The sequence below is a fragment of the Tenrec ecaudatus genome, chromosome 9 (assembly GCF_050624435.1).
Source record: "Tenrec ecaudatus isolate mTenEca1 chromosome 9, mTenEca1.hap1, whole genome shotgun sequence".
In the NCBI taxonomy this organism is placed as follows: Eukaryota; Metazoa; Chordata; class Mammalia; order Afrosoricida; family Tenrecidae; genus Tenrec; species Tenrec ecaudatus.
In genome coordinates, this window is record NC_134538.1 from 123113629 (window position 1) to 123127415 (window position 13787).

General features: G+C 45.4%; 1 protein-coding gene across 1 annotated transcript in view; it reads right to left on the bottom strand.

Annotated features, from left to right (window-relative positions):
• The window catches only part of RELN (reelin), a 509976-nt gene extending 504211 nt beyond the window's left edge, over positions 1-5765 (bottom strand). The window contains exon 1 of the mRNA XM_075558514.1: positions 5326-5765. Within this exon, the coding sequence (XP_075414629.1) occupies positions 5326-5551 (226 nt within the window). The 5' untranslated portion in view covers positions 5552-5765. The remainder of the gene's footprint in view (positions 1-5325) is intronic.
• Between the last annotated feature and the right edge of the window lie 8022 nt (positions 5766-13787).

Here is a 13787-nt window from a genome sequence, read left to right on the forward strand (position 1 = left end):
TTTCATCATTGCTACATCGCACCCTGACTGGCTAGTCTCCTTCCCAATACCCTTCTGTAAGGGGATGTCCAGTGGCCTACAAATGGGCTTTGGGTCTCTACTCCGCACTTCCCACCCCCTGTTCACTATAAGATTTTTTTGTTCTGATGATGCTTGATACCTCATCCCATGAACACCTTGTGATTGCACAGGCTGATGTGCTTCTTCCATGTGGGCTTTGTTGCGTCTGAGCTAGATGACCGCTTGTTTACCTTCAAGCCTTTAAGACCCCAGATGCTATATCTTTTGATAGCTGGACATCAGCAACTATTTTGAAGATTAAAGACATAATAGGTTTCCAAATACCATTTGAAAAAAATCCAAAGAAATATTTTGCATAATATGCAATGCATGGTAAATAATTGATGTTATTGTATTTCCAGTTCATTTTATAAAGTTGACTAATTCCAGAAAGGAATAAATAAAGATAACAAATTAGAAGTCAACTATATTGACCTTAAATTCTTACTAAAATGTTTACCCTTCACTTTTTAAAACTGAGAAGAAAATCTTACTAAGATAAAATAAGTCTATTAAAAATGCTTACATGATTACATTGATAAGCGTTTGGTATATTATTCTTTACCATTTTAATGAAAATATAAAAATAGTCTAAAATAAAGATTTATAAAATTACAGGTAAATAAATTTCTAATAATGTAGTGTGCTACTAGTAAAGTAAGAACTTGTGTCTAAATAAGATGTTTTTAATTATGATATTAAGGACCTGCGTTTTTCATTTATGGTGGGAATTTGAAACTCAGAAGGGTATATAAATTACATGAAGTAAGATTTATATGGGATATGAGATAATTTGAACTACATCAGTAAAATATGTTTGAAGTAAATTGTAGAGGGGAAAATGATATATGTGACAAGTAGAACAAAGCACTTTAAAAATACCCAATTTTTATAGTCATATACAAGCAGAACACAGCAGCCATTCGCTTATACATTGCATTTGACAAATTATTCTGAGTTCAGAATATGCCGATTCCAAAATGTGAGACATAAGAAGGATAGTCACACACCTGATCAACAACTCAGCACCTTCAGCAATGACAAATTATTTCAAATAAAATCATTTCTTTAAAAGAAATCGAATCTAATGTGTTTCCAACATTCAAACCAGTTGATTCCAGAGCACACCCAGGAAGAACAGTAACAGTGGCAATTGTTACAATGAAGCACCATAATTGCTTCATCCTGATTAAACCAGTCTTTAGGTTAATGTTCAGTCTTACCCGTAGGAAATCAATTTGACTGCCCATGCTACAACATGATTAAATAAACAAGAGAATGGAAATGAAACACGAAAGAACAATCAATAGTGGTGCTGGATTTACACAAAAGTAAAAATAAGATTCCCTTTTTAAAGCATCAGGCCATGTCACCTGTGAGTTCTGCTTACAGCTGTTTTTCCCCTTCCGTCTCTATTTTAGAGCATATTTCTGACTATAGAGAACATCTCACATACTCTATGCCATTGCAAGTCTGTTTAGACACCTAGATAAACTCAGGCTATAAAGCTGGAGGGCTTTGGGCCCAATTCTTGACCTATGATTGGCTTTCCTATGTAACTCTTTACCAATGCCCAGGCTCCTCTTTCGGATTCTCATTTTGGATGGTGTGTGACTTAGTAGGGGCCAGTCCTTAACTGACATGATTTCAGCCATATCTAAAATGGTTTCTATCCCAATATGTATTTTCTGGCTGCTCAGTGATTCATGAAATTCTTTTCAACAACAAAAAATGAGGACATCTTCCCACAGTTATAATTAAGACTTCAAATGTTAATACTCCTCTATGACATTTTAATACTGACAAATCACATACAGTATTAATAGCAAGGGGGCACTAGGCTAATACCCAAGGGCTGGGGGTGAGAAAGAGGGATCTCCATGGGAGGGGAGGGTACACATGAAAGTCCCTGAGTTACACAACACTGCCCAGGTCACTAAGAGGAGATCTGCACCACTGGGTTTAGCTGGGAAAGAGAAATGGCTCTTTGCTTAGCCATGAAAGTCCCCATTTCCTGCTTAATTTCCCACCATTAGAAACTATCTACAAAAAAAAAAAAAAGAAATTCCAGGTTTGGGGTATGGAAACTATGTTGGAAAAATAAAACGTATCTTGGGATTTCTTCAAAAAAAAAGAAAGAAAAGAAAAACCTTGGGAAAAAAAATTTTCTCAGGTCTTAAAACTTTCCTAGGAGCTTTTATGTCCTAGGGGGCTACTCATTGGGCTACCACCTGAAGTCAGCAGTTCAAAACTACAGGTCACTCCTCAACACGACTGAGGAGCTCTTCTGTAAACAGTGACAGCAATGGGAGCCCAAAGGGACAGTTCTACTCTGTCCTCTAGGTCACTAGGAGTTGGAATTGGCAATGGCAGTGAGTTGTTTTGATTCTTTTAAAGCCCTTTCTAATTCAACACGGCATATATGAAACCTCTTACAGAGCTTGGACATGGCGAGATGCTCATGGGCAGACACCACAGTTCATGCGGGACCATACAGTGTGTAGATTCACCTGTACTGCAAATAACCTAAACCCGTTACCATGAAGCATCTGTGATTCACAGTAACCCCACTAGACAAGACAAAACTGCTCAACAGGATTCCCAAGGCTGTGAATCTTTTACAAAGCAGACTGACACACTTTGTCTCCCCTGGAGCAGCTGGTGGGTTTGAACTGCTGACCTTTTACTTGACAGCTCGATGCTTTAACTCCCTGGGCCACGAAAGCTCTTTAATGTTGCAAATAGGTCGATAGTGATACTTCCTAACTTTGGAGATGTGTGACAATACTGCCAGACAAGCGAATTCTTTAGTATTATATACATTTCTCTTTTGTCAAGAATACTTTCAGTAGAAATCCATGAATAGGACAGCACCCATACTTTTGAACCAGTTTTATTCTAACCAGTTATTTGTGTCTTCGTTCTGAAAGCCCCGCTCTGAGCGGGCATGGCACAGCCTGATGTCCAGGGACTGTGTGTGTCTGGGGCCTGGCACACGCGCCCTTCCTAAACCGCCCAGCTCTGCACCCAAACACCATTCCTCCGAACGTTAAGTTCAAAGTAAATCATAGATAAAATTGATTTTTTTCCTGACAAAACTACAGCCTTGGGGGGGGATTAGAAGATATAATCTCAAAATAAAACACTGCAAATGGCTTAGCTTAAAGTGGATATTTTTGGCCGAATGACCCTCCATTTTGATCACGTATCACAGGGAAACAAACACAAAGGCATATTTGGCTAAATTATCCTATCAGAAAATAGTTTCTTACAAATACTGTACAATTTTTAAAATGTATTTTCAAAGCCTAAAAGGAAGAGAAACACATGAACATCATTTCATGTATAAACCTTTTTTTTTCTACCTGTAGAACATGTCCAGGAAAACTCTTACAGAGGCCTACAGTGATAGCCAGATCCAAAATCTAAATACTTCTGATAAAAGAGGTAAGGGTAACTGAAAGTCTTCCCAAATGTGTATGAATTTGACGTTTTGTAATTCAGACGTTACTAGGATAGGAAACAATGGTAGAAATGGAGACTTTCCCCCTGAACACGCAATATCACACTTATTCTTACTCTGTATCTTCCGTTCCTCTCTGGGTTTAAAGGTTTGGCTTATGGTGTGTCTTATGCTAACTTAGATTTTCTAGCTTCATAACAAAAATCGTGCTAGGACACGCTGGAGGGCTTTAAAATTGTCTATACCTGCACCTTAGGAAGGATCAGAAAGCCGTGTGTGTATGTGTCTTTGTTTCTTCATATGGTTTCATCACATGACAGTCATACCTTTCAGCCCAGCATCATTCACTCACAGACCCCTCAGCGGACTCCTCTCACTACAAGTTAGTAACGGGCAAGCACCTCTTTGATGGGTCACACGTAGTGACAAGGCTCAATACATCAGTCTCCGGTTAAGTCTGGGTTGCTATCAAACTGACTTGGTCCCTCCAGTTAGTCTCATTCCCTTAGAAAAGTGTAGCATATTCTTGGGAAGAGAGTGTAATAAGCACTGTATTATATATGGGCTATGTATAGAAAATTAATTTTCCAAAGAATGAAATTCCACTAAATTGGACTCCTGTTTTACAGACAAGGCTGCCCCCATGCCACGAGAAAGTTGTAAAGCCACTATTGTAAAACTCCAGGAAGCCAATATTTAAGGAATCTTTTCAGAGAAGAGATGGTCTTTTTTTTTTTAATAGAAAACTTAAGAATTCTTGATGGTCATGTCTGTGTGTAAGGGAAGTGGCACGGCCTTTGGATTTACCTCCTGCCGCGTCATTGATGGCACGAGAGTTTTTAACTCTCCATGATCGACACACAGCACGGACTGCGGTTTCAAAACAGGCCTGGACAATAGTTTCAATGTGCCTGGGCAGAGGATTTTATATTGAAATTCGACTTAAATAGTGTCGGTCACGAAGTGAGATATTGAGGCATCTCAACACAAATGTGCAATATTCCCCCCACATATTCCGTTTATTGGCTGGAAACATTAAAAATGTATGCAGCACATTAAGCTGGGTTTCTTGGAGCTGAATTTTACTTCTCCAATAATATGTAATTTTGATGAAAGGCTGCATGATGGCTCTTGATTGTAAACGTGGCTTCCACCCGCTACCTGGGAACAGAGCTGGGCAGCTAAGAGTCATTATTAACAAATATCCTAGTGATCATTCTCAACACGGGCAACGTTTTAAAAGTACGAGAGGACGCCGGAAAAAAAGCATCCACAGCTGACATTTTAAACAGCACGGTCCACCGCCAGCGCTCCGTTTCAGGAGGGCTGTTGGGCGAGAAATGAGAGGAGAGGGACCCCTGGCTGCTGAGCAGCGGGAACTTTGCGGCAGCGGGAGGTGCGTGCAGCCGGGGACCGGCAGTTAATCTGTCACCAGCCCGTCTGCAAAGCCCTGCGCTGGTCCGGAACCACCCAGGAACCGGGAGCCGGACAAAGGTGTGCCATGCAAGTCTCGGGGTTAGGGAAACGGGGCGCACAGGCGCATCCAACCCGCCAGAAGGGGAGGAGGAAGCGTGCGGGAGAAAGCCACGCGCCCCTAGGAACCGGCCGGCCCGTTCGCCTGGGAATCAGCGCATTCACAGATGTGCTCCGTGGGGCGTGGGGTGGCGGTGCTCCAGCCCGGCTCGCGACTTGACCCTCCCTTAACTTTGTTCCCGCTCCCTCCACAGAACCAGGGTGGGCATGAGGGCTGTCACGGCTGAAATGGTCGCCAGCCGGGCAGCGGCAGCCGCTCGGGCACCTACCGTGGTATTCTTGTCCCGGAACGTAGTAGGTGGGGTGGCCGGCGATGTGCAGGGAAATGAGCACTTCGCCCTGCTCCCCGTCCCCTTCCAGCTCCCCGTGGTGGGTGCACAGGAAGAAGAAGGGCGAGAAGCGCGGGTAGTAGCCCACCGCCGCTCGCGCCCTCAGGGCCGTCCCCAGCCACAGCGCCAGCAAGACAGTCCGCGCGGCCCAGCAACTCCGCTCCATGCCGCCGCCGCGCGCCCCGCGCTCATTCACTTTGGGAGCCGCCAGGAGCCGCGGGGACGGAGCCGGGAGGAAGGGGCCGGGCCCGCGGGCCGAGCGCTCTCCGGAGTTCGCGGGCCCTCCGGGCTCCCAAAGTTACTTTGAGCCCCGAGAGTGCGGACTGCTGCTGCCCGCGCGCAGAGCGCCACAGCCGTCCGCCGCCGCCGTGCGCAGCCTCTGCGCGACGCCCCTCCGGCCAGCCGGGGAAAGCGCCCGCCCCCCTGCGCACCTTCTTAAAGCCCCGGGCGCCGAGTCCCACCCGCCGCCGCCACACGTGCCCCGCCGCTCCCCCGCCCGCGCGCCGCCCCGCGCGCGCCCGCCGCCCCCGCCCTCCGCGCTGGCTGGCCAGCACCTCGCGCGCCCGGGGCGCACGCCTCCCCTGCGCTCGCGCCCAGGGCGCACCGGCGGGGCGCCGCGCTCCCAGAGCCCCGGGGACCGGGCTGCTCCGCCGCGCGCGGTCAGGAGGTGGAGAGCGCGCAGGCCATCCCCTTTGGGCCCCGCTGGGTCCTGGACGAACGTGGGGAGGGGGAAAGGGGGCGGTGAAGCCGGCACCGGCGCCGGCTTCTTTGTCTGCGCCGCCGAGTCCCGCGCCCCTCGGGGCTCGCCGCCTCCGAGCCCCCGGCGGCCCGCACTTGTTCCGTGGCTTTCCCCGCGGCCCCGAACTGTGGGGTCCCCTGCGCACCCAGCCCTCCCGCGGCCACGGAGCCTCCTCCGAAGCCTGGTTTAAATGAGCGTGTGAGAGAGTGGAAGTGGCGGCTTCGAGTGGCGCCTGCAAATGGTGATTGCGACACCGGGGTCGGGACCGGTGTGGCCGCCAGCGAGGATGCTGGAGCAGAGGCCCGACAGGCGCGCCCCGCCGGACTGCTGTGTTCCTCATTGCTTCTGGGTGCTGCGAGAGCAGAGGGGTGTCGTGTTTTTTAAGCAGTGTTTATTTCCTTTAAACGTCAGTGTTGACCGATGTCCCCTGCCGGGGACCGGGCAGCGTTGGCAGTGAGCTGCTGCACGGGAGACTGCGGGAAAGGAGATAATCCGTGGGCATTAACCGCAGACGGCTGACTGTAGCCCGCGGCGGCCGGCCGGAGATGCCGGAGCCGGTTGCCAGGTTTTAATGCTTCTCCCCACCCATCCTTGGCTTACCACCAAACCTAGATACTTGAGGATATTAGGAAATTGACAGGTATGGTGAGTGCCCTTGCCTGCATTTGAGGGGCATGGAGTGTGGAAAGCAACGACCAAGGGGGAAACCTGTAGTTACTTCACTGCCCGTGGAAGAGATTGTTCTTTCTCTTTTACCCACACCGGGTTCAGACAGGTAAAAAGAACCCACTTTCAGAAGCCTCTGATTTCCTTGCCTTCACCACCACCCCCACCCCAGGGCCATGTTCGATATATTGGCTGCGATGGCCACAGTCATCCCCATAACTCTGTGCTGGGTGCAGGCTGCAGGCACAAGGCCTCCTTTCATCCACACACCATTGGAGAAACAAGCATGAGCCCCATTTCCCACGGCAGAGACGGTACCTTGCCCCAAGTCAATCAATGGCAAAGACCTAAAGAAGGCACCCTGACTCCAAAGGTTTTGGACTTGCCGACTACACCTTAACCCAAGTACCATCACCACCATGGGTTCAAGAGTGCTTGAAACGAAATTACCAGGGTTCTTTCACAGCTAGCAAGGCCAACAGCCAGCCTTTCTGTCTAGTCGTATGCACATAATTCTCACTGCCATCCATCCAACTCATACGAACCCTATCGGACAGGGTAGAGCTGTCACTAGAGAGTTTCTGAAACCATTAACGGGAGTAGAAAGCCACAACTTTCACCAAGGAGGCTAGTGATTTCGAACTGCTAATCTTTTGGACCGATTGCTGCCCAACGAACGCATAACCACCAAGCCACTGGCCAAATAAAATGTTTTATAAAACAATAGGAAACCACTGCAGGTTTTCAGCAAACACTTTAAAAGCATGTATATGTGTCAAGTTCTGTCCTAAGTAGCAGATAGGAACTACTTTAGTCTCCATAATCATTACGCAGAAACTCACCCACTGCCAGGAGCAGATTCCTACTCAGACGACCCTACAGGGAGCAGGGGCTGTAAACTTAAAGTAGTATGGAAGGGGGCAACCGATCACAGTGATCCACATATAATCCCCTCACAGGGACAGACAACAGAAAAGTGGGTGAAGGGAGACAGCGGCCAGTGTAAGACATGAAAACAAATTATACATTATCAAGGGTTCATGGGGGAAGGACTGTGGGGGAGGGAGAGAATGGGCTGATACCAAGGGCTCAAGTAGAAAGAAATTGTTTTGAAAATGATGATGGCAACCTGTACAAATGGGCTCAACACAATGGATGGACGTATCAGTTGAGATAAGAGCTGTAAGAGTCCCCAATAAAATGATTTAAATCAATATTTTTTTTAAAAACCCTGAGGCACAGAGATCAAGGAACTTTTGCCTAAGATCACACAGCTCGTAAAGCAAGCTGGCATTTGATGCCAAGTGGTCTGATCCCAAGGATCCCCCGTAGTGCAATGGTTAAGTCCTCGGCTGCTTACCTAATGGTTAGTAGTTCTAACACACCCAGAACTACACCAGGAGAAACACTTGGAAATCTGCTCCTTTAAAGATTACAGCCAAGAGACTCTGAGGGGCCAGTTCTCTTGTCCCATAGGGTTGCTGTGAGTGGAAATCAAATAGATGACACCAACAATAGTCAGGTGCTAACATCCTGTGAGAAAGGGTCCCCAGGGGCACTGTCACAATTGAAAAAGAAGGAGTAGGGATAAAAGATAAGAGAGAATTGAGGTGTAGGGGGCATGGGAAGAAGGGACTTCAAGGTCCAGAGCCCTATTCCAGGCAGGTTTTTATACAGTGCTTGTCACATACCCTGCATTCCACAGCAAGTTCTCAGAGTAATAACATTTCAGCCAGTTTGTCTATAGTCCAGATAGGAAGATAAAGTCCCAAACAGGGAGTTTCCCTGAGAGCAGTAGAGAAAGTATTTACTTTCTCTTTGTTGAAGATCAGACTATCCAGTGCCTCCTCATGGAATGGTCTTGTACTACTAGAAGAAGGAAATGCGGTTCCTACTCTCCCAACACTGTTACTCAGAAGCCAGGAGAGCCTTCAGAGAATTTAGCAGTAATATATCTGTGCTCGGAGACTATAACACACATTCCTTCCTCAAATCTTAAGACAATCTGCTCCTACAAAGCCCCAGCTCTAAAACCTCTATAAACGGCCTTTTGGGAATGAAGATTAATATTGTTAGAGGGATGGGAAAAGGGCTATTCTTTCTTCAGTGTCGGGTTTCCACAATCCTGTGAAGTGAGTTATAAGTATACTCATTTTAAGCGGAGATGGTAAAATCCCTAGAATTAGTTTGTCCAAGGGCACATAGTAAGAAGAAAAAGCTGAGATCAAATCTGGCCATCTGGATCCTAACTGAGGTCATTGCTTTGCTAAATCACTGACCGCCTACCTGTTCCTATACATAACTAGAAGAAGGTTCTCCACTTTCAACAGAAAAGTACTCTCACACATGCATTTCTTGCTAGTCTCTTCCCTTGACGTTTTTTTTTTTTAACCAAGTTTATTTTCTGAACCTTTCCCTTTTTACACTTCCTTACCGTTAAACATTCCGCTGCTTTATGCATGGAGGTGGCTTTTATACACTTGGCCACATAGGCTCAAGTCTCTGGTGACAGCTCCAGTGTTCACTAACAGGTACAAAGTCTGCTTAAATGCTCCCTGAGTGGGGCTGAGCTGGCCAGGAGAGGGAGTAGATACTGGTACACTCCACATTTGTCATCCTTTGGGTTAACTAGTACCTTTAAATATCATCTATGATACTCTGTTAGGTGAATTCAATTCAATTATTTATTATGAATGTATTAAATCACTTAAATATATTTAAATAAATCAGAAATATACAAGAATACATGTAGAATTTTCTTAAATGCTAGGGGTGGACGCTCTTGTAGCAAGCAAACCTGGTAAGCAATAAGATGGTGGGAAGTTAGGTTAGATTACAAAACTTCCAAGGCCTCAACCAGTATTCTAAGTCTTACACTACTTCTAGCTAGTGAGCCATAAGAAATATTTGCAAGAATTTTTTTCCTAGTATACAAAACTCTACAAACCTTCTGAACGAATGGAAAATAGATAAAGGCTTTTCAAGAAAAATTGATTTGTGTGAAAAATATCTGCACAAATAAAAGTGATTTCAAGAGTGTATGAAAAATAAGCTTAGAGGAAAGATGAGTTTAAAATCGAGCCATTTCCTATCTCGTGATGCACACCTTCCCGACACGATCATTGAAGACAAAAGGGTGCATAAGTAAATGTGATGAAGACAGCTAATGGTGCCCCGCTATCAAAAGATATAGCTTCTGGGATTCTTAAAACTTGGAGATAAACAAGCAGACATCTAGCTCAGAAGCAACAAAGTCCACGTGGAAGAAGCACACCAGCCTGTGTAAACACGAGGTGTCAAAGGGATGAGGGTATCAGGCATCAAAAAACAAAAAATCCTATCAATCCTTAGAATGAATCCTTTTAAAGAAAACCTAGTAAGACTGAGACATATGTATAACTTTGAAAATTTCTCTTTACCTGTTCACTAATTGCATATATGTGTATATCATATATATATATATATTGGGTACCTCCCCCCCAAAAAACCAGAATTGTACTGGGAGTGGAGCTTTCTCAGTACGCATGTTTCCTGAGAGGCGAGTATAAAATACCTGGCTCTGAGTTAGTGCACCCAGTAGTGTCACCTGGAAACATTCTCTCTTTCACAGTGATTTTTTTTCACAAACACAGTTTAGCTGGAACCTCATTTTTTGTGATGGCCAATTTCAGAGAACAGCGTGTGGCTGTGAAATTTTGTTTCCTGCTTGGGAAAAATGCTGCAGACAATGCTAAGGGGAAAACTCAAGAGTACGAGTGGTTTTCTCATTTCAAAAAAAGTGAAATGTCAATCAGTGACACACCTTGCTCTGGACGTCTGTCAACTTCCCAAATAGACAAAGATGTCGACTCGCAGTGCATTTGGAGTTCATTCCACCAGGTTAGACTATGCATCAAGCTTTCTATTTAGAGGTTCAGAAAAAATAGTAGAGGAGTGTGTGACAAAAAAAGGCCTGATTTGTGGCAGAAGGGGGACTGATTTTGCTAACACAACTATGGACCTGCTCACTTAGTCACCTCAGTGTGCCCCTTTTTGGCAAAACAAACAAAACAACAACAAACAAACAGCACACCTCTCTTGCCCTACACACCTTACTCACCTGGTCTCACTCTGTGCAACTTCTTTTAGTTTCCACAAATTAAGAGGGACATGAAAGGACAGTAATTTGATGATGTAGATGAGGTAAAGAAAAGAAAAAAGGAGGTGCTGTCAGCCATCCAAACAGAGGAGTTTGAAACAATGTTTCCAAGAATAGAATAGCAGATTTGAAACTGTATTCAGTGTAATGGAGAATAACTGGAAGGTGATAAGGTTGTTTTAGAAAAACAAATTTTAATACATAGTTTTGAAAAACATTCCATTGCTTTGGGGTACCCTCTCATGTATGTGTGTGTGTGTGTGTGTGTGTGTATGATAAAGTCCTGCATATATGAACTGAAACGCTAATAGAAATCCTCTTTTACATATGGATATACACACACGCTTATAAATACAAATCTTTACTCTTATTTACTACAAGGAAATCAAATAGAAAATCTGTAAAATCCAAGTATATACCATTTTATATATGAAGAAGATGAACAAAATGAAATCAGTCAACACTTTAGTAGCAAAGTGAAATCAGAGCAGAAGCCTCCTAATGTCGCACTTAATAAACTTATACAGCCTATTGCCAAAAAACATGGAGGAGTCTGAAGACATGAAAGCTTTTAAGCAGAGAAGGGTTAACTACACTGCATGGGATAACACTTTGCTGGAAAACATGGGATTTCTCTGTTATACCTGCCCAGCCATAATATGTTATTTGATGCCATCCGAAATAAAATACTGAGATTAGATAAAACATGGGTCAATAAAAATCCTTATATCATAAAACCTCTGAAACAGAGCCCAATTCTTCACTTGGAAGTTTTCTCCGCATCTTGGGACTTGTGCAACTTGTTTCTTCTCCCCGGAACACTTCTCTTTTCCAGCGCCCTCCTCAGTGCCCCTCCCCAGTGCCACCCCTCCCACCCGGCCTCTTTCCCGTGCTCCCTCATCCTTTACGTCCCCATTGAGACATTTCTGCCCCTAAGAGGCCTTCTCACCACCTCTCCGCAGTCTCAATTGCTTTCTCTGGAGCTACACTGTCTAATTAATATGCTAGACCCTAACCACATGTGCCTATTCAAATTTTAATCTAATTAAAATCCACATTCTCTTGTTGTTTGTTTCATCTTTTATTTTTATAATTCATTTTATTTGGGGCTCTTACAATAATCCATCCATCAATTGTATCAAGCACATTTGTAATTAGGTTGCCATCATCATTTCCAAAACATTTGCTTTGTATCAGCTCCTCTTTTTCCCCCTCCCTCCCCGATCCTCATGAACCATGCTAATTTATAAATTATTTTTATTTTAATATTTTATGCCATCTGCTGTCTCCCTTCATCCACGTTTCTGCTGTTCTTTGTCCCCCTGGGCGGGGGTACGACGATCACTGCAATTGGTTCCCTCTTTCTCCCCCTTCTCTCCCAATCTTCCCCTATCCTCATGGAATCGTTATTCCCATTATTGGTCCCGAGGGGTTATCTGTCCTGGATTCCATGTGTGGAGAGCTCTTATCTGCACCAGTGCACATGCTCTGCTTTAGCCGGATTTGCAGGACAGAACTGGGGTCATGACAGTTTGTGTGTGTGTGTGTGGGGGGGGCACTAAAGAACCAGAGCAGTGCTTTGTTTCTCGTTGGTGCCACACTGCACCCTGGCCGAGCGGGCCCCTCCCTGTGGGCCCTGGTTCTCCACTCTGGCCAGCCTCGCTCACATCGACATGATTGAAAGCCCACATTCTTTAATCACCCTGGCCACATTTCAATTGTCCGATGGTCACACGTGGTTAATAGCTATGGAATTGAGCGGTACAGGCAGGCTTATTCAGTATTCCCATCGTAGCAAGTTCGATTAGACAGCATTGCTCACGAAGCCATTCAAGCATTCAATCAATATTTATCAAATGCCTCTGACATGCGCAAGCGCTAGGTGCGGTGTGTACAGTGGTGAGTGACGCAGACGCAGTGCTTGCCCTCAGAGAGTTGCAGGCCCCTAACAAGCCAGACAGTGTGCAGTGCTCAGCACTAGGAAGAAATCCATCCGGATGATGTGGAGGTCAAAAAAGAGATATTCGGTTGGGGAGTCAGAGAAAGCACCGAAAGAGGGAAATTAAAACTGAAATGTTAGGATGTCCTGTGAGCACGTGAAGGAAAGGCAGTTCAGCTAGAAACCCCGCCAGTAGGAAGTCCCGAACAGGGCTACTCAGATGTGCTGCCTGGACCCATCACAAGAGAAAGGGCGTAGTATCCGATGAAGCCAGGGAAGCAGGCAGAAAAGAGACCATACAAATGCGATGAAAAAAAGTTGGGTCAGGGAATGAGCGACAGGCTTCAAATGAATAATGAGAGGATGGGAGCTCTTGGAAGGCCAAAAATCGTATGAGAATAATAATAATGAGTTGCAGGAGCAGATGTGCACCCATGTCCATCAAGCACTATTCAAAATCGCAAGATGGAAACAACGTTACCCAGTGGCAGACAGGATAAAGAACCTTTAGATAGAGATATATACACACAAAGGAATATATATTACTCAGTACTAAGCGCTAATGATGCAACTGTGATACTCCTCAAGACATGAATGACTGGGAGGGCATTGTGCCGAGCAGGCGTCTCACTGCAATAGAGTTGATGCGGACTCATCGGGAGCCTCTAGGCCTGCCACTGCGTAGAACTGCCACCATGAGTGTCTGAGACTGTAACCATTTGCAGAAACAGAAAGCCCCATCTTGCTCCCTGGAAGTGGTTGGTGGCTTTGAACTGTGGACCTTGTGAATGGCAGCCCAGTGCAAAACCACTACATCGTCAGGGCTCCTGGAGTGAAGATGGCCAATCACAAAAGGACAGATATTGCGTAAGCCCACTGTTGCAAATGAAAAAGAAAATGATAAAGGGCTTCATACCAAA